This window comes from Heterodontus francisci, chromosome 4 (genome assembly GCF_036365525.1).
Source record: "Heterodontus francisci isolate sHetFra1 chromosome 4, sHetFra1.hap1, whole genome shotgun sequence".
In the NCBI taxonomy this organism is placed as follows: domain Eukaryota; kingdom Metazoa; phylum Chordata; class Chondrichthyes; order Heterodontiformes; family Heterodontidae; genus Heterodontus; species Heterodontus francisci.
In genome coordinates this window covers 152,984,613-153,004,677 of record NC_090374.1, presented here as the reverse complement: position 1 = coordinate 153,004,677, position 20,065 = coordinate 152,984,613, and the positions used below count along the sequence as shown (strand labels likewise).

General features: G+C 43.6%; 1 protein-coding gene across 17 annotated transcripts in view; it reads left to right on the top strand.

Moving 5' to 3' along the window:
* Positions 1-17,855, top strand: part of LOC137369334 (ovoinhibitor-like) — a 46,762-nt gene extending 28,907 nt beyond the window's left edge. For 8 of the 17 annotated variants that reach the window (XR_010974923.1, XM_068030391.1, XM_068030389.1 and 5 more), the window contains 3 exons: positions 10,052-10,086; positions 10,177-10,288; positions 17,570-17,855. Coding sequence is in view for 9 of the 17 variants with exons in the window: in XM_068030391.1 (XP_067886492.1) it covers positions 10,052-10,086; positions 10,177-10,288; positions 17,570-17,615 (193 nt within the window). In the remaining 8 variants the exon portion in view is untranslated. Of the gene's footprint in view, positions 1-9,119; positions 9,252-10,051; positions 10,087-10,172; positions 10,289-17,569 lie in introns of those variants that run through there. The other 9 variants (XR_010974920.1, XR_010974924.1, XR_010974922.1 and 6 more) reach the window with 6 other exon arrangements.
* The last annotated feature ends 2,210 nt before the right edge of the window (positions 17,856-20,065 follow it).

Genomic DNA, 20,065 nt, shown 5'->3' with positions numbered 1-20,065 from the left:
TTGTGGGAAGTGACAATGATTATTTATAAGAATTGTATTATCAGTGCTTTGCTGAAGTGAATATTTTCCTATTTTTCAGAAACTGCCTTTGAGTCAGGGGTGAAGTTAACATGCTACAGGATGTTGGTGTCCTTGAATATGTCCTGGCATGTTTGATTCCCTTCTACCCTTCCAGACAGATGAAGCTCTGCTTTTTGTTTATTCAATTGTTTATACAATTGTTTATTCATGTCTGATGCAAAAGTAAAATGGGAAAGGTAGCCAAAGCATGGCTTACAAGGGAAATTAGAGATAGCATTAGATCCAAGGAAGAGGCATATAAATTTGCCAGAAAAAACAACAGACCTGAGGATTGGGAGCAATTTAGAATTGAGCAAAGGAGGACCAAGGGATTGATTAAGGAGCAGGGGAAAATAGAGTACAAGAGTAAGCTTGCAGGGAACATAAAAACTGACTGTAAAAGTTTCTATAGGTATGTGAAGAGAAAAAGATTGGTGAAGACAAATGTAGGTCCCTTGCAGTCAGAAACATTTATTATAGGGAGCAAAGAAATGGCTGACCAACTAAATGAATACTTTGGTTCTGTCTACACAAAGGAGGACACAAATATCATACCAGAAATGTTGGGGAACACAGGGTTTAGTGAGAGGTAGGAACTGAAGGAAATCATTATTAGTAGAGAAATGGTGTTGGGAAATTGATGGGATTGAAGGCCGATAAATCCCCAGGGCCTGATAATCTACATCCCAGAGTACTTAAGGAAGTGGCCCTAGAAATAGTGGATGCATTGGTGGTCATCTTCCAAGATTCTACAGACTCTGGAACAGTTCCTACAGATTGGAGGGTAGCTAATGTAACTCCACTATTTGAAAAGGGAGGTAGAGAGAAAACAGGGAATTATAGGCCAGTCAGCCTGACGTCATTAGTGGGGAAAATTCTAGAGTCCATTATCAAAGATTTTATAGCAGAGCACTTGGAGAACAGTGGTAGAATTAGGCAGAGTCAGCATGGATTTACGAAAAGGAAATCATGCTTGACAAATCTACCAGAATTCTTCGAGGATGTAACTAGTAGAGTTGATGAGGGGGTGCCAGTAGATGTGGTTTATTTGGACTTTCAGAAGGCTTTCGACACAGTCCCACATAAGAGATTAGCGTGTAAAATTAAAGGGCATGGGATTGGGGGTAGTGTATTGAGGTGGATAGAAAATTGGTTGGCAGACTGGAAACAAAGAATAGGAATAAATGGCAGGCAGTAACTAGTGGAGTACTGCAGGGATCGGTGCTAGGACCCCAGCTATTCACAATATATATTAATGATTTAGATGAGGTAACTAACTGTAATATCTCCAAATTTGCAGATGACACAAAACTGGGTGGGAGGGTGAGTTGTGAGGAGGATGCAGAGGCGCTTCAGGGTGATTTGGACAAGTTAAGTGAGTGGGCAAATGCATGGCAGATGCGGCATAATGTGGATAAATGTGAGGTTATCTACTTTGGTAGCAAAAGCAGGAAGGCAAATTATTATCTGAATGGCTATAAACTGAGAGAGGGGAATATGCAACGAACCCTGAGGCCGGATTCCTTCACAATATTTTTTACAACAGAGGGAAATGGGCTTGGGAAATAGTTTCATCAGTAGTTATGCCATGGCTTCTAGTTGACCCGCCCTGAGTATAATTGGATCATTTATGTTTTGTCTGTTGAGCCACTTCTTTTCACCAACATTAATCTTCCTCTGCAAAAGCAAATCTGCTGAAAGGTCCAAATTTAGTCTCAACTCAATTGTACTTTCAGAACAGTTATCTGATTAGATCCTTTGAGGTGCATTCTAATGCAACTAGAATCATAGAAAGTTTAAAGCACAGAAAGAGGCCACTTGACCCATCTGTGTCTGTGCTGGCTGAAAAACGATCCACCCATTCTAATCCCGCCTTCCAGAATTTGGTCTGTAGCCCTGCAGATTACGGCACTTGAGGTGCATATTCAGACTCCTTTTGAATGAGTTGAGGGTCTTTGCCTCAACTACCTTTTCAGGCAGTGAGTTCCAGACCATCACCACCCCCTGTGTGAAAAAGTTTTTCCTCATCTACCCTCTAGTTTTTCTACCAATCACTTTAAATCTATGGCTCCTCGTCACTGAACTCTCTGCTAAGGTGAATAGACTCTTCACCTCCACTCTATCAAGGCCCCTCAAAATTTTGTACATTTCAATCACATCTCCCCTCAGCCTTCTCTGTTCCAAGGAGAACAACCCCAGCCTATCCAATCTTTCCTCATAGCTGCATTTTTCTAGTCCTGGCAACATCCTCGTAAATCTGCTCTGTACCCTCTCTAGTGCAATTACATCCTTTCTGTAATGAGGTGACCAGAACTGCACACAGTACTCAAGTTGTGTCCTAACCAATGAGTTATACAGTTCCAGCATAACCTCCCTGCTCTTATATTCTATACCTCGGCTAATAAAGGAAATGATTCCATATGCCTTCTTAACGACCTTATCGACCTGTGTTGCTACCTTCAGGGATCTGTGGACATTCACTCCAAGGTCCCTCACTTCCTCTACACTTCTCAGTATTTTCCCATTAATCATATATTCCTTTGCCTTGTTTGAACTCATCGCCTTCATACTTCTCCAGGTTGAAACACACTTTTCTGTTCATCTGACCAGACCATCAATATCTTCCAGCCTCATCAAGCTTAAATATTAACTCTGCTTCTCTCTCCACAGATGCTACCTGACCTACTGAGCATTTCCAGCATTTTCTGTTTTTATTTTAGTCTTCCTTGGTCTTTCTTTCTCTCTCTGTCTTTCACTTTCCAGTGCAGGCTATGGAGTTGCTTTTTCAGCCATGGCTCAGTTGGTTGCACACTTGCCTCTGAGTTACAAGGTTCTGGGTTTAAGTCACGCTCCAGGACTTGAGCACAAAAATCTAGGCTAACACTTTCGGATGAGACATTAAACTAAAGTCCCATCTGCTCTCAGGTGGGCGTAAAAGATCGCATGACACTACTTCGAAAAAGAGCAGGGGGGTTATCCCTGGTGTCCGGTCCAATATTTATCCCTCAATAATCATCACAGAAGCAGATTTTCTGGTCATTATCACATTGCTGTTGTGGGAGTTTGCTGTGTGCAAAATGGCTGCTGCACTTCTTACATTACAACGGTAACTACACTGCAAAAATACTTCATTGGCTGTAAAACGCTTTGAGATGTCTGGTGTTGTGAAAAGCATGATATAAATGCAAGTCTGTCTAAAAGCTAGCACTACAATATGAAGAAAAATCAATAGCAGTATTTCATTAGTTTTACAAATCAGTCTGATTCGCCCATTCTTTATACTATTATATAAATGCCAGTTTTTTTTTAGTTTATATATACTCAGCACTGTAAGACCCTTACAGCAACACACAATATAGCTCCAGTTCCACAACTTTTGCCATTTTTCCCCCCAGAGTATACAGGGTGCTCTGGGCAGGTGGGGGTTATTTAATCTATGCTTCATACACAAGAACATGGCCAGTTGCCATTATTTGTTACCTTCTGCTTGAGGGAGGAGTGGAGTGAGACAAAGAGCTCACTGTGTACTTCAGTAAACAGATGGCAACTCTGAGGGCCTTCAAGTGATTGTGTCCTTGTAGGTTCATGTTGTGCCTGGAACTGCGCATTGTTTAACACTGTAGCACTTGTTCCAGATTTGTGCTGTTAACTGCTGCCTCACACATACACTCAGTATCCTTAGCCATATTCAGCTGCTGTGTGTTTCACATTGCTCAATGAACCGCTGGCCAGCCTTCTCTTTATATAAAGCAGCTCTAGCATGTGCAGTGTCAATACTAAAAGACGACTGCATAGCTGACCAGGGCTTGCGCTGCAGGAGAATGAAACCATTCTCAGCTTTTGCTCTTCTCTTGCTGTTCTTACTCTGCTCTATGGGTAAGTTTCTCTTCATCGCACTGGTTACAGTCGTGGATTTCAATTTCTCTCATCATCTTTTATTTATTACGATTTTGTTTTCTGGGTTAAATAACAGCTGCGCTACTAATGAACTGGGGGTCAAATAATTTTGATGATATATCTCCTCATCCGGAAATGATTCAGAATTGAATGGAGACTGACGGCCTCACTCTTCTCTATCTCTGTAATCTCCTCCAGCCCTACCATTCTTTGATATCTCTGCTCCTCCAATTCTGGCATCTTGCGCATCCCTGATTTTCAGCACTCCGCCATTGGCAGCCGTGTCTTCAGGTGGCGAGGACCTAAGCTCTGGAATTCCCTCCCTAAACCTCTTTGCCTCTCCACCTCTCCTCCTTTAAGATGATTCTTAAAACCTACCTCTTTGATCAAGCTTTGGTCTTAATATCTCCTTATGTGGTTCAGCATCACATTTTGTTTAATAACTGTCATAAGACCCCCACTTGCCAAGAATGAGGCATATTGATTTAGTCATATGAGCATTAACTTTAAACTGTTGCTGGAGTGAAGAAATGACTTGTATAAAGAGATCACCAGACATTTGGTTGGAGGGAAACAAGAAATGCTGGAACCACTCAGCAGGTCTGGCAGCATCTGTGGAAAGGGAAGCAGAGTTAACGTTTCGGATCAGTGACCCTTCTTCGGAACTAGCAAATATTAGAAATGTCAAAGGTAGGAAGCAAGTGAGCCGGGGGTGGGGCAAGAGATAACAAAGGAGAAGGTGTAGATTGGACAAGGCCACATAGCTGACCAAGAAGTCATGGAGCAAAGGCAAACAATATGTTAATATGGAGAAGGTGTAGATTGGTCACAAACAGCACACGCAATGTCGCTAAGGCACATCACAGTTGCTAAGCTCAGTAGAATGGTGATCAGCCCTGATCTTCCCTAACTTCATGTTACAATCTCGTTTTTAACCCTCAGTGGCACTGTTGTCCTGCATTCCATGAACTTTATCCCTAGTTTATATAAACTTACATCAGCTCAGCATTCCAGATACTTGCTATCTCAGTGGTATCAATGGGTTCCACAGCCTTCACTCATCTGCACTTCTAGTCTTAAGATCACTACAGATCAGCTCATCTACGAAGATGTTGAAGTTACAAAGAGAACAATCTTTACAACTCCAACTGCACCGGCCATGAGCCTTGAGAACCAGGCCCGCTTTTAAAACAATTCATTCATGGGATGTTGGCATATCTGGCAAGGCCAGCATTTATTGTCTATTTCTAGTTGCCTCAAGAAAGTGGTGCTGGACCACCTTCTTGAAATGCAGTAGTCTGTGCAGTGAAGGTGCTCCCACCGTGCTGTTAGGTAGGGGCTCAGTGAAGTGATTCATTTTGGTAGGAAGAACATGGAGAGACAATATAGAATAAAGGGTACAATTCTAAAGGGGGTGCCGGAGCAGAGGGACCTGGTTGTATGTGTGCATAAGTCATTCAAGGTGGCAGCACAGGTGGAGAGAGCAGTTAATAACACATACAGTGTCCTGAGCTTTATTAATAAGGGCATAGAGTACAAGAGCAAGGAGGTTATGTTGAACAAAGAACAGCACAGGAACAGGCCATTCGGCCCTCCAAGCCTGCGCCGATCTTGATACCTGTCTAAACTAACACCTTCTGCACTTCCAGGGACTGTATCCCTCTATTCCCACCCTATTCATGTATTTGTAAAGATGCCTCTTAAACGTCACTGTCCACCACCTCCCCCGGCAGCAGGTTCCAGGCACTCACCACTCTCTGTGTAAAGAGCGTGCCTCGTACATCCCCTCTAAACTTTGCCCCTCTCACCTTAAACCTATGTCCCCTAGTAACTGACTCTTGCACCCTGGGAAAAAGCTTCTGACTATCCACTCTGTCCATGCCGCTCATAACTTTATAAACCTCTATCATGTTGCCCCTCCACCTCCGTCGTTCCAGTGAAAACAATCCGAGTTTTTCCAACCTCTCCTCATAGCTAATGCCCTCCAGACCAGGCAACATCCTGGTAACCCTCCTCTGTACCCTCTCCAAAGCCTCCATGTCCTTCTGGTAGTGTGGCGACCAGAATTGCACGCAATATTCTAAGTGTGGCCGAACTAAGGTTCTGTACAGCTGCAACATGACTTGCCAATTTTTATACTCTATGCCCCGACCGATGAAGGCAAGCATGCCGTATGCCTTCTTGACGACCTTATCCACCTGCGTTGCCACTTTCAGTGACCTGTGGACCTGTACGCCCAGATCTCTCTGCCTGTCAATACTCCTAAGGGTTCTGCCATTTACTGTATACTTCCCACCTGCATTAGACCTTCCAAAATACATTACCTCACATTTGTCCGGATTAAACTCCATCTGCCATTTCTCCGCCCAAGTCTCCAACCGATCTATATCCTGCTGTATCTTCTGACAATCCTCATCATTATCCGCAACTCCACTAACCTTTGTGTCATCCGCAAACTTACTAATCAGACCAGCTATATTTTCCTCCAAATCATTTATATATACTACAAATAGCAAAGGTCCCAGCACTGATCCCTGCGGAACACCACTAGTCACATCCCTCCATTCAGAAAAATACCCATCCACTGTTACCCTCTGTCTTCTGTGACTGAGCCAGTTCTGTATCCATCTTGCCAGCTCACCTCTGATCCCGTGTGACTTCACCTTTTGCACAAGTCTGCCATGCGGGACCTTGTCAAAGCCTTTACTAAAGTCCATATAGACAACATCCACCGCCCTTCCCTCATCAATCCTCTTCGTCACTTCCTCAAAAAACTCAATCAAATTAGTAAGATATGACCTCCCCTTCACAAAACCATGCTGTCTCTCGCTAATAAGTTCGTTTGTTTCCAAATGGGAGTAAATCCTGTCCCGAAGAATCCTCTCTAATAGTTTCCCTACCGCTGACGTAAGGCTCACCGGCCTGTAATTTCCTGGATTATCCTTGCTACCCTTCTTAAACAAAGGAACAACATTGGCTATTCTCCAGTCCTCTGGGACCTCACCTGTAGCCAATGAGGATGCAAAGATTTCTGTCAAGGCCCCAGCAATTTCTTCCCTTGCCTCCCTCAGTATTCTGGGGTAGATCCCATCAGGCCCTGGGGACTTATCTACCTTAATGCTTTGCAAGACACCCAACACCTCCTCCTTTTTGATAATGAGATGACTGAGACTATCTGCACTCCCTTCTCTAGGCTCATCATCCACCAAGTCCTTCTCCTTGGTGAATACGGATGCAAAGTACTCATTTAGCACCTCACCCATTTCCTCTGGCTTCATGCATAGATTCCCATCTCTGTCCTTGAGTGGGCCAACCCTTTCCCTCTTGCTCTTTTTATATGTGTATAAAAAGCCTTGGGATTTTCCTTAATCTTTTTGACAATGACTTTTCATGACCCCTTTTAGCCCTCCTAACTCCTTGCTTAAGTTCCTTCCTACTGTCTTTATATTCCTCAAGTGCTTCATCTGTTCCTAGCCTTCCAGCCCTTACAAATGCTTCCTTTTTGAAAAAGGTTTCTCTCCTGTCTTGACAGGAGTGAATGCTGTCGTCTGGGGCCAGTTAATTGTAACAATGGCCTCCCCAATTACTTAATTGGGTTACATAATGGCAGTTATGATGTGTCTCTGTTATGATAACGTCCCAAATTCCAGTCCTTTAACAGTATCAATTCTATTGTGATGTTGGAATGTTTGAAATTGACCCATTGGAATGCAGCCTGTTTCTGTGTGCTTTGTGTTGAGGTTTGGCTCCCATTCACAGTACTATTGTCTGTGGGGGTAGGGGTTCCTTCCCCATACTCCACAAAGTCCAGATTTAAAGTCCAGTTGTGGGGGAGGGATTCCGATCCCACAATTTGGGACAGGTGTCACATAGAGCAGCTTGAGCAAGGATAGCAGGTTTTTAATTGCATTCCTAATCGCTGCATTGATACCTCTTTCCACATAAAGTCAACAATTATCATGGCAATGGTGCAGAAATGGACCGAGGTGGAAAACTGGGTTCCAAACCCTGCTTGAATTTATTTTCTATTGATTCACTATTGCCTGTTTGCACGACCTCTGAAGACAAATTTGCACCCCATTGTGTTTTGGAACAGGTAATATAGCTCCTGGCTCTTCAACTTACATCTAGCCAATTAGCCATTTCATAACTTGGGTTGAAATTCCAGTGCAGTACTGCAGATGTGCCCTCTTTCAAATGAAACATTGAACCAAGGCTATCTGTTCTATTGGCTCAAGCAGAGTTAACAGATTCTAAGCACTGGTCATTCATCCAGTTGCTGTTTGTGGGATCACACTGTGTACAAATAGGCACCTGCTTTTGTGTACAAAGCATAATGACCATATTAAAAGTAATGCCATTCAATGTTCAGCACTTTGAGGCAGAATAGAATCTCCATTTGCTGCCAAACTCCCCTGGAGATCCTGTCCCAAATCACAGTGATGGTATTATCTAAATAACAGCCCACCTTCAACTGCCAAGGCAACAGGAACTCAATCACATTCTATCACTCTGTAAGAAGGAACCAGGGCTGGATTGAGGCAAAGAAAGTGGTAAGAAATCTTTTTCCTTTACTTCCCCAAGGAAGCAAATAAAGAAAGAATTTGCATTAATAAGACACCATTCATAACCTCAGGACATCCCAAAATGCGTTACAGCCAATGAAGTACTTTTGAAGTGTAATCCTGTAGTAATACAAAAAATGCAGCAAACGTGCACACAGCAAGATCCCACAAAAGCGATGAGTTAATGACCAGATAATCTGTTTTAGTGGTGTTGGTTGAGGGATATACATTGGCCAGGACACTGGGAAAAACAGTACCGTGGGATATTTTACATCTATCTGAAAGGGCAGATGGGGCCTTGGTTTGCCATCTCATCTGAGAGACGTCATCTTGACAGTCAGTCTACATTTTGCACTCAAGTCTTTGGAGAGTGGACTTGAACACACAACCTTTGACTCAGAGGCAAGACTACTACCACTGTCTCACAGCTAGCACAGCCTTGTTACAGCTGTCATCAATCTTACTGGGATCAATTGCTGTTCATTTGTGCATTTTGGAGACTTTTACTCGTCTCCTTATGGGACCTGTGCCTGCTCTCGGTAGACGTAGGATTCATTGGGCTTATCGGGTTTCTCCTACTGGACCTTACAGGACACCCTGGAAATGCCCAATAAAACCCTCTCGAAATGCTGGCTTGATGTTAGATGGGAACAGCAACAAGAGAGCTCCATCTCACTGTGTAGTTTAAATAGGATAAAAATTTAGAAGATTGGAGTTTGGTCCCAAATGGTAAGTGAAATTTCCACCTTAATCCATGTTATGTAAATGAGTTTTCTTTCTTTTACTGTAGATGGCTCCTAAGTATAAGGATGATTTTTAATATAAAGAAAATATGTCAGTGTTATCAGAGTCTCTTGTAATTTCTGTGACATGATGCGTTCACGTGAAGAATTGGCACAGACCGTTTTTTCTAGAGGGTATGACATTTCTCTCGTCCCCTATTGTCCCTGTACATGTCTTGTGGTTTCATACACTCCTAGGTAGAAACCTGCCTGAGTCTTCCATTTGTTCTACCTGCTACTCTTTAGCTTGACACTGAGTGGCACGTAAAGTGGTCAAGGTAATGTGCTTATGTTGATACTAGGCCCTATCTACTCCCTCAGGTGGGCCTAAGAGATCCCATGGCTCTACTTCAGAGAAGGGCAGGGAAGTTCTCCCCAGGCCAATATTTATCCATCAGCCAACATAACTTAAATACAGATTATCTGGTCATTATCGTATTGCTGTTCATGGGACCTTGGTGTGTGCAAATTGATTGCAATTTTTCCTACATTACAGTAGTGACCGCAATTCAAAAATACCTTGAGTTATGAAGTGCTTTGGGTATCATGACATCCTGAAAGGTGCTCTATTAATACAAATTCTTTCATTCTTCCTTAAACCATCAGCAGAAAACACTGTCTTGTGGAATATTGCTTTGGAATGACTTGCATGCATTGTGAATCTTTAGAAATGTAGCTAAAAGTTTGGAAAATCTTTTGTGCACATCTTGTTAATAATTGGTACTGAGAATTTTTGTATTCATTCAGCAGCAGAAGGTTTATCTTACCAAGTAGAGAGGCAGGTAAGATGCATGTGCTTCACTTTCCATTTCACTCCAAGTGTACTTTGACTTCAAACAGGCATCAGTGATTCTCTTCTCTGTTCTAGCCAGACTGCATGAAGTACATTGACATGTTTCCTGAATGTTTACTTCCATCCAAGCCAGTATGTGGAAACAATGGAGTGACATACAAAAACGAGTGCCAGCTCTGCGTTAACAACTGGTACAAATCAAATTTTCTTTTCGTGGGAAATATAGCATTCTCATTGTGGTGCAAACAACAGCCTGGAATTACAGGCGTATTTGTGCATAGTTAGTGCACAAAGGAAATATGTGGCTTAAAGGATAGCAGAATTTTAGGTGTGAATACAAAATGCCCAAATCTCCTTGATTTTATATGATTGTCTCTCAATTCCAAATGACTCTCACTCATAATAACAGCCCCCAAGTTAAAGAACAATTTACATCAACATCCTGGAGGTTACCATTGACCAGAAACTAAACTGGACCAGGCACATAAATACCATGGCTATAAGAGCAGGTCAGAGGCTAGGAATTCTGTGACAAGTAACTGCCTTCCTGACTCCCCAAAGCCTATCCACCATCTACAAGGCACAAGTCAAGAGTGTGATGGAATACTCTCCACTTGCCTGGATGGGTGCACCTCCAACAACACTCAAGCTCAACACCATCCAGGACAAAGCAACCCACTTGATTGGTACCCCATCCACCACCTTCAACATTCACTCCCTCCACCACCGATGCACAGTGGCAGCAGTGTGTACCATATACCAGATACACTGCAGCATCTCACCAAGGCTCCTTAGACAGCACCTTCCAAACCCACAACCTCTACCACCTAAAAAGGACAAGGGCAGCAGATGCGTGGGAACACCACCATCTGCAAGTTCCCCTCCAAGCCACACACCATCCTATTTGGAACTATATTGCCGTTCCTTCACTGTCACTGGGTCAAAATCCTGGAACTCCCTTCCTAACAGCACTGTTGGTGTACCAACACCCCAAGGACTGCAGCAGGTTAAGAAGACAGCTCACCAACACATTCTCAAGGGCAGTAAGGGATGGGCAATAAATGCTGGCCTAGCCAGCGACGTCCACGTCAAATGAATGAATAAAAAAACATTGGTTTCCAGCAGTTGCACTTGCTCTGAGGCTCTCTTCCAATCATGACCATAGTTTCAGGCGCAGCTGGAAACAAAGACAAGTTTTCAGGGTTTTATTGCAATTTTTTTTTAAAAACCTATCCTCTGAGTCGTGCTTTGTAGATTCTGTTCCTTTGGATACATTTCTTATATCATCAGTATAAGTCATGTTATAAATTGAAAAGCTTCCCCAACTGCAAGCTCCTATATGTGCTGTGCCTGATGTGGATGAATGATGCTTGAATGAGTTGAAATCTTAATCTTCATGCTTAGAGAAGTCATTTTTAAGGAGTAAATAGGTGTTAGCTGTGGCTCAGTTGGCAGCACTTTCACCTCTGAGTCAGCCAGTTGTGGGTGTAAGCCCCATTCCGGAGACCTGAGCACATAATCCCAACTGGCACTTCAGTGCCGTACTGAAGGAGTGCTACATTGTTGGACATGCTGCCTTTAGGATGGAACGAACGATGGGCCCTGACTGTTAATGCTGCAATCCCCCTTTTTTACATTTTGCATGAGATTCGCAAGACATTTGAATGTACCTTGGCATTAGCAGAAAGAGCAGATTTTCAGGTCTAACATCTGGGTTGCGCCCTTGGAGGAATTTTCAGGCCAACTTTAAGAAAGTATCTGTCCTTATATGGTTGTAAAATGTAAGGTGTACAATTAATTTCTGTGCACTATAATTGTGTGTTAATATCAAACAGTATGCAGAATGTACCATGTCCAATACTGAGACCAGCATTAATGCTTCCTTCTCTGTCAATGTATATTCAGGTGAGAATTGTTCAAGTCAAAACCTTCCATTATTGCTTTTAGCTGCTAACAATCTATTCAAATTTAGGGTTGATTTTACAATGGAATATGCCAATCTCACCAATGCTGATCTAGAGGCGAGAGGGGGCAGTGAACGCTATTGTGCAAGCAAGCCTTAGGATTCTTTATGTCCACTGCAAACACAGCAGTATTCTTTGGTTAGGCTGCAGTTAAGAGCAGAGGGACACTGGCAATCTCTGTGCAAGCCCTTCATTACGTTTTTGAAATTTACGGCAATCAATTAAATTGTCTGTTGTCAACATTTCATGTGTTTAATGTTAGGTATATGCTAAAATTATTCAGCACCAATTTAAAATGATCACTGCTTCGAAGGCTCCATTAGCCTTTTTGGACTTTTTAAAGAGGAATGCCATGGTCAAGTGTTTGTTATCCATTCAAGCCCTGAATTCCCATGCAAATCCCCTGCATTTCCTGCCGTAATTTCAGTGGGAAATTGGCAAAACACCATTGGCAGTCCATTGTGTTGCCACCTTTGAAAAATTATTCAATTTTGGAATGTAGGCATCCCTGGCAAGGCTGGCATTTATTACCCATCCCCAGCTTCCCTTATACAACTGAGTGTCTTGCTAGGCTACTTCTTAGGGAAATTGAATCAGCCACATTGATGTGCGACTGGACTCACATATCGGCCAGACCGGGTAAGGATGGCAGGTTTCCTTGTGTGACGGATATTACTGAATAATTTGAAATATAACATACAGTTAGTGCATCATGCTTGGGAGGAAAATGTTGACTTTTGACCTATGGTTCCCATAGCAGGTTTCGTTGTGTCATTTCTGGTTCTGTTGCAGACAAATTGGTAGAGATTGATTGCTGTCATTAGTTAACAACTCCAATATCATTGTATCATGAGACCAGGATGGTAGGTGAACTTGATGGACCTTGGTCTCTTATTGTCTATCAATTCCTATGTTCCTAACAACCAATGGGTTTTTATGACATTTCGACAGATTCATGGTAATTTTTACCAGCACCAGCGTCTTATTAAAACGATATAAAAACTCTTAAAGTGCTATGGTGAGATTTAAACTCATGTCTGGATTATTAGTCCAGCCCTCTGCATAACTAGTCCATTAACAAAACCACAATGTTGTAGTCACCACATCAATTATTCAAAGAGGTAGGAGATTAGACTTGTCAGGGATCAAGGATATTCTCTTTTCACTGGCTCACACTTGTAGAAATAGCATAACCATCCAGTGCTAGTTCCCACAATAGATACAGCAGTGTGAGGCCCCAGGTATTGACAGCTGTGTCACACACCCGTTGTGACAGATCTGTGAGATGCCATAGTAACAATTGTGCGACACCCCACATAATATGTGTAAGACCGTTTCATGACAGCATGACCCCCTCTAAAGTGGCATCTTTGTGAGACCCCCCTAAAGGGGCATCATTGTGAGACCCCCCACTAAAGTGGCATCATTCTGACCCCACCCCCCATAGTGGCATCATTGTGGGACTCCCCCTGTAGTGGCATCATTGTGAGACTCCGCTATAGTGGCATCTTTGTGAGACCCCCCAAAGTAGCATCTTTGTGGGACCCCCCCTAAAGTTGCATCATTGTGAAACCCCCCCATTGTGACATCAGTGTGAAACCCCCCCATTGTGACATCAGTGTGAAACCCCCCATTGTGACAGCTGTGTGAAACCCCCCATTGTGACAGCTGTGTGAGACCCCACTGTAATGACATCAGTTTGAGACCCCACTGTAATGACAGCTGTGTGGGAACAATATAGTGACCGCTATGTGAGACCACTCTCATATTGACATCATTGTGAGGGCCCCTATACTGACATCAATGTGAGACTCCCAGTGACAGCTGTGTTTTTCTTATTCTTTCATGGAATGTGAGCATTCCTGGCAAGATCTGCATTTGTTCCCCATCACCAATTGTCCTTGAGGAGGTAGTGGTGAGTTGCCTTTTTGAATCACTGCTGTCCATCTGGTGTACAGAGACCCGTTAGGAAGGGAGTTCCTGGTTTTTGACCCAGCTACAGTGAAGGAACAGTGATAAAGATCCATGTCAGGATGATGTGTGACTTGGAGGGAAACTTGCAGGTGGTCGTGTTCCCATGCATCTGCTGTCCTTGTCCTAGATGGTAGAGGTGGTGGGTTTGGAAGGTGCTGTCGAAGGAGCTTTGGCAAGTTGCTGCAGTGCATCCTGTATATGGTGCATACTACTGCCATTGTGCTGATGGAGGGAGTGAATGTTTAGGTGGTGGATGGCGTGCTAATCAAGCGGGCTGCTTTGTCTTGGATTGTATGGAGCTTCTTGAGTGTTGATGAAGCTGCACTCACCGAGGCAGGTGCAGTGTATTCCATCAGAAGAGGTCAGCCTATCCATGGAAGATGATCTCACAATGACCTGTGACACAAATCCACTAATGCGAGAGCTGCACTCCAGCATCCTCTGTTATTGTGGACAGCCTGCGTGGCAGGACTGCCTGTACCTCACAGATTTGTTGCTGCCACTCTATGATTATCCTTTTCATCGATGGCTTCTGGGGTTCAGCATTTGTGTCCAGCTGAGCAGTGCTTAGAGAGGGGCTGTGCCCTCCAATACAGACTCTCCACAGCTGTAATAAAAATACAATACTGCGGATGCTGGATATCTGAAATAAAAACAAAGTGCTGGAAATACACAGCAGGTCTGGCAGCATCTGTGGTGAGAAACAGAGTTAACGTTTCAGGTCTGTGACTTTTCATCATAACACACAGCTGTCCCTGCCACCACTCACTTTTATGTTCATTTGTGAACTGTGAGCCACCAACTGAAATCTCAACTAACTGTCTGACAGGATCCACTGAAATTTAAGGATCTGCGCTATTGCATGGTAACTGGGAGTCCTGACGGTGTACCCTCAGAAGAAGTCAGTTCCTCTGGGGAAACATCATCTGGAAAGTCCATGCACTGCTGTTCTACACATGAAGACTCTGGAGCAAAGCGACTGATGTGCATTAGTACAGGCAATGTAAAAATATTGCTACTTTGCATAATTAAGATGACCTGGCATCTGCGATGTCCCGGTCTCTCCATCTCTGATGGTCAGATATGCCACTGATCTCTATGGCTTCTTCCTCTGATGGTGTCAGTGACACTATCTGTTGCTGCCCATCCCCTGTCCTCTCCCTCTTCCTTGTGTTTTGTGCTCACTTCTTCTGCAGCCAGGGAACAACACACCTATGAGTGCCTTTAGATTATTAGATTAGAGATACAGCACTGAAACAGGCCCTTCGGCCCACCGAGTCTGTGCCGACCATCAACCACCCATTTATACTAATCCTACACTAATCCCATATTCCTACCAAACATCCCCACCTGTCCCTATATTTCCCTACCACCTACCTATACTAGTGACAATTTATAATGGCCAATTTACCTATCAACCTGCAAGTCTTTTGGCTTGTGGGAGGAAACCGGAGCACCCGGAGAAAACCCACGCAGACACAGGGAGAACTTGCAAACTCCACACAGGCAGTACCCGGAATCGAACCCGGGTCCCTGGAGCTGTGAGGCTGCGGTGCTAACCACTGCGCCACTGTGCAGTGCGTCCACTGTGTCTTAACCAATGGATGCAGTGCATTCAATGAGGCTGACTATAAGGCAAATGTATCATGCATAAGGTTTGAGGAGAGTGGCAGTAATGGTTGTGGTGGGGAAGTACATAGAAAGTGAACAAGTGTGCTCTTCAAACTTAAGTAGGTGTAAAGAATGATGTGATGGAGTATGCTTGACAGAACAGTATGAGAGGACTGGAGTGTGCTCTACAGGATGTTGGTGAATCTGCAACTGTATGCATGTTTCCTCACCTAGTTAGGTCATTAAACTGCTTCCTGCGCTAGATCAGGGTACAGGGCACAATACTTGGTGACAATAGCAGTTTTCTTCCCATTGCTGCGGAAGATTATGCCCTTCCTGCTGCTCACTGTACCCAGCAGTATATCAAGTGAGGCATGGCTAAAGCGCTGCCTTTGAATGTCCTCAGTTTATCTTTGACGTTTTCAGTCTCTTACCAGAACTTCCCAGCTCCTCTAAGTCCTATCTTTGAGTTGGCCCATTAAATACTGAAGTTGAGATTGCAACATGTGGGTGCACATCACACCCACTGAAGCATGTTGTAGACGTGAAACCCAGAAGTAAAATGACAATTATATATCCGCATTGAAACTGGACATTCCACTCGCTAATACTTCTTCCAGATTTCACACTCACTATCTTCCACCACCCTGCCCCCAGTCAGAATCCGCCTCTAGGTTATTATAGGGCCCCTTGTTTTTGTAAACAAGTGGGATTGCTAGTTTTCCCCCATTTCCTTCAGTTATGCCAGTTAAATATGCAATATGCCTCCTAATATATTTGTTAAGGCTTTGGAAGTCCATTTTGATCAGTTTCTCTCTAAGTAATTCAGATGCTGTAGAACAGAGTGTTCACTTCATAAATGAGGCCCTGTGTGGCCTCATGCACACAAACAATGCTGTCTGCTGTCTAAAAAGAAATGACAACTATTTTCATTGATAAATAGTCTTTAAGAAAAAGTAAATAAAATGAGTAAAGGAAGAGCCAGCAAGCCCATGTATGAGATTGAGTAGGAGGCAACAATAGCTCAGGGTAGGGATGGAGTTGAAGTTCTGCACTGAGAGGGGATTCTCCTAATCGGTCACCCAACTTTAGAGAAGAAATGCTGAAAACCCAGAGAAACAGCAGGAGTGCCATCTGCACCATTTTTATGGGGTTTCCATCAAAGTTATGGTAAGCAACCCTAACCTTAATCCAATTCCACAATGGAATCTTATCCTTTGGTCAATAGGATGGGTTTTGAAAAATGTTTTAAATGTGCTGAGAGAAGTGTGGAGGCAGAAGAGTTATGGGATGGAGTTCCACAACAATGTGAAGGGTGAACAACAGCTGCAAACCTCTGACCCTCATGCTCTTAGTTTCAGAGCCTAAAATTATATGAACGTGGAGCTGTCAACAATATTGAGTGGCTTGCTATCCAGCATGACCACAGAGGGCAAATCCTATCTTCTCCAAAGGTGATAGGTCTGATCCCCAGTCGGGCACTCCCAATGAGCATAGCATTTGCAGGGAGTGCTGGTCAGAAAATTGCGGGTGGGGGTAACATTCTCCAAGGCTGCCATTTCTCAGTGGAGTGTCCTATTAAGGAATCAACCCCTATTGATCAGTTGCAGGATGGATATTGACTCAGGACAGCTTTCTTGCTCTTAGCAGAATGCTTTATATGTCTAGGAGTTGAGCTTGATCCACAGTCTTCTGTATTCAGAAACAAGTTATCTATCACTGAGCCAAACTGACCCTTATGAGATTTAGTGGCAAGTTTGTTGTAAAGTCCAGTGATGTCTGAAGGCAGGATGGCCATTTGGTTTTGCTCTCCTGTGATCGTTGCATGTTTTCATTTGATCTAACTCATCAAACCACTGTAGAGGTCAACGCTGTTGATTTCTGACTGTGTGTCCGGTATAAAGTGTGCTTTTTGTCCTTCAGGAAATTCAGGCTAAACATCAAGATTCATTACAATGGCGAATGCTGAACTCAACTTCATGAAGGTTGTCATTTCTGTCAATCAAGCTGACATAACCATTTTGGTTAGTCCTTTGGAGAACCATCTACTCTTCAATGTTAAGCTGATCCAGTCTTTTGGAAGTTGGAAATGCTAAATAAAATACCTTGTACAGCCAATTCTGTTATGAACCAAAATAACCAATAGTTGTTATCAATATTGATTCCATACAATTATATTTTTGGAGGTAAAGACTAATTAAAGAAGCAATGTGCCTTACCTTTTGGATTATGTGGCTTAAAGTTACAAAGATTACATAGAAATTACAATATGGAAGCAGGCTGTTTGGCCAGCCAGTCAGTGTTGTTTATTCCACACACATATAAGTACTGGCCTAAGTATTCTGGTCAATCCCTTTATAATTTCAAGAACATCTATCAAATAAACCCATAATCTCCTCTGTTCTAACACAAGCAGCTGCAACGGTGGTGGATCATTGATGGATGGGACTTCTGCAGCTGCTGTTCCCCATCCCGCCATTGGTTGTGCCCTGACCCCAGATCATTTCCCTGGGTCGTAGGCATTTAAATTCTCAGGGCACTACTTACAACACTGCTAGGGTACGTGTGTCTTCAATGCACTGCAACAATTTGCATTAGGGAAACTGGCCATTTATATAGAAACATAGAAAAATAGGAGCAGGAGTAGGCCATTCAGCCCTTCAAGCCTGCTCTGCCATTCAATACGATCATGGCTGATCAGTACCCTGATCCCACTTTCTCCCCGTATCCCTTGATCCCTTTAGCCCTAAGAACTATATCTAACTCTTTCTTGAATATATTTAATGACTTGGCCTCAACTGCTTTCCGTGGTAGAGAATTCCACAGGTTCACCACTCTCTGGGTGAAGAAATCTCTCCTCATCTCAGTCCTAAATGGCTTACCCCTTATCCTAAGACTGGTTCTGGACTCCCCGCCATCTGGAACATCCTTCCTGCATCTTGTCTGTCCAGTCCTGTTAGAATTTTGTAGATTTCTGAGATCCCCTCTCATCTTCTAAACTCTAGCATTTAACATTAAAAGACCCTTTGTCCCAAGGCTGGAAGCAAAGGATGCACAGATAAACCGATATTTCGCTCTTTTATATTTCATCACGACATTCCCGTCTGGTTATATTGGGTATATATCCCTTGTTTCCACAATAAGGGCACCAAGATCCAGGACTTAGAGTTCCTGCCTCATTTTGTGCCCTCTGACCAGATAATGACAATTTCCTTGTTCAGGAAATTGCTCATTCAAGTCAAGTTCCTAAGCACACTCATTCAATTGCGATCAACCATTTTAAAATAGCACACACAGGAATTAAGTGTTAACCAGTGAGCTTAAAATAGCATGAATGGGCAAATCAACCTACTGAGGCCATATGGCAATGCCTGAATAATGGAACTCATTGAGATAATTAAAAGAGGACATTATTCAGTGGATGTGAGTACTTTTACAAGTTAATATTCCCTGTGGTAAGACAGTATATTTGAGCAGGTGTCCCATATGATCTTGCTCCCGTTATTTTAATAGTCAGAAAATAGTGCACCTGAATCCCCGAATATGCACTTCCCATCCATAAAGTTCTGCACTGAATGGCCAATTTGTAAGCTCTACCCCGAGCAATCCCTTTGGATTCCAGAAGGTGATCATGCCACTGCTCACCAATCCCAGAGGACCTCTCCCTTATGTCCCTAGATCCCAAGGCCTCCCTCTAATTCAACCTGATCCTGTCCCTAAATCTGTGCTACTACCTCAGGACCTTTCTACCCCATGGCTACCAGATCCCAGGCCACCTTCCCCAGTAGTCTGTCCCAGTATTCAAAGACACAGTGGCCTCACTGCCAGTGCTGACAAAGCTTGCCAAGCCCACAATGCTGCCAGGGCCTGAGATTCCCCTCTGTGCTTCAACCAACTAACACCCTTCACCCGCCCCCTCCAACCCTCAACGTTACCACATCCTACTGCCTTACCAAATGCCATGATCTGCCCCAGTTCTAATACACCTTATGACTCCCCTCAATGTTACACATTGTAGTAGCTTCCCAATGCTGCACATTCTGGACCTACCACCTCCAATGCTTTCAGTCTCCAGAGCCTCTGCTGCCAGTGGTGCTCTAACCCAGGACTTAACCCACTGACACCGAACCCTGTGACCCTCAACACTGCCTGAATGCAGTGCATTCCTGATAGTGGCGACTCATTATGTGGAAAGATGCCCCTCATATCTCCTCTGATTGCTTTGTTATTTATTCTTTGTCTAGATCCTGGATTTTAACTCCGTCAACCAGGGCAAGAGGTTAGTTAAAATGGCAGATGTCTGCAAACGCGACATGAAGTCCTGTGACATTGATCACAAGTCGTGGGAGTCAGTTGCCAGCGATCGCCAGAGCTGGCGGGCAGCCATAAAGATGGGGCTAAAGTGTGGCGAGTCGAAGA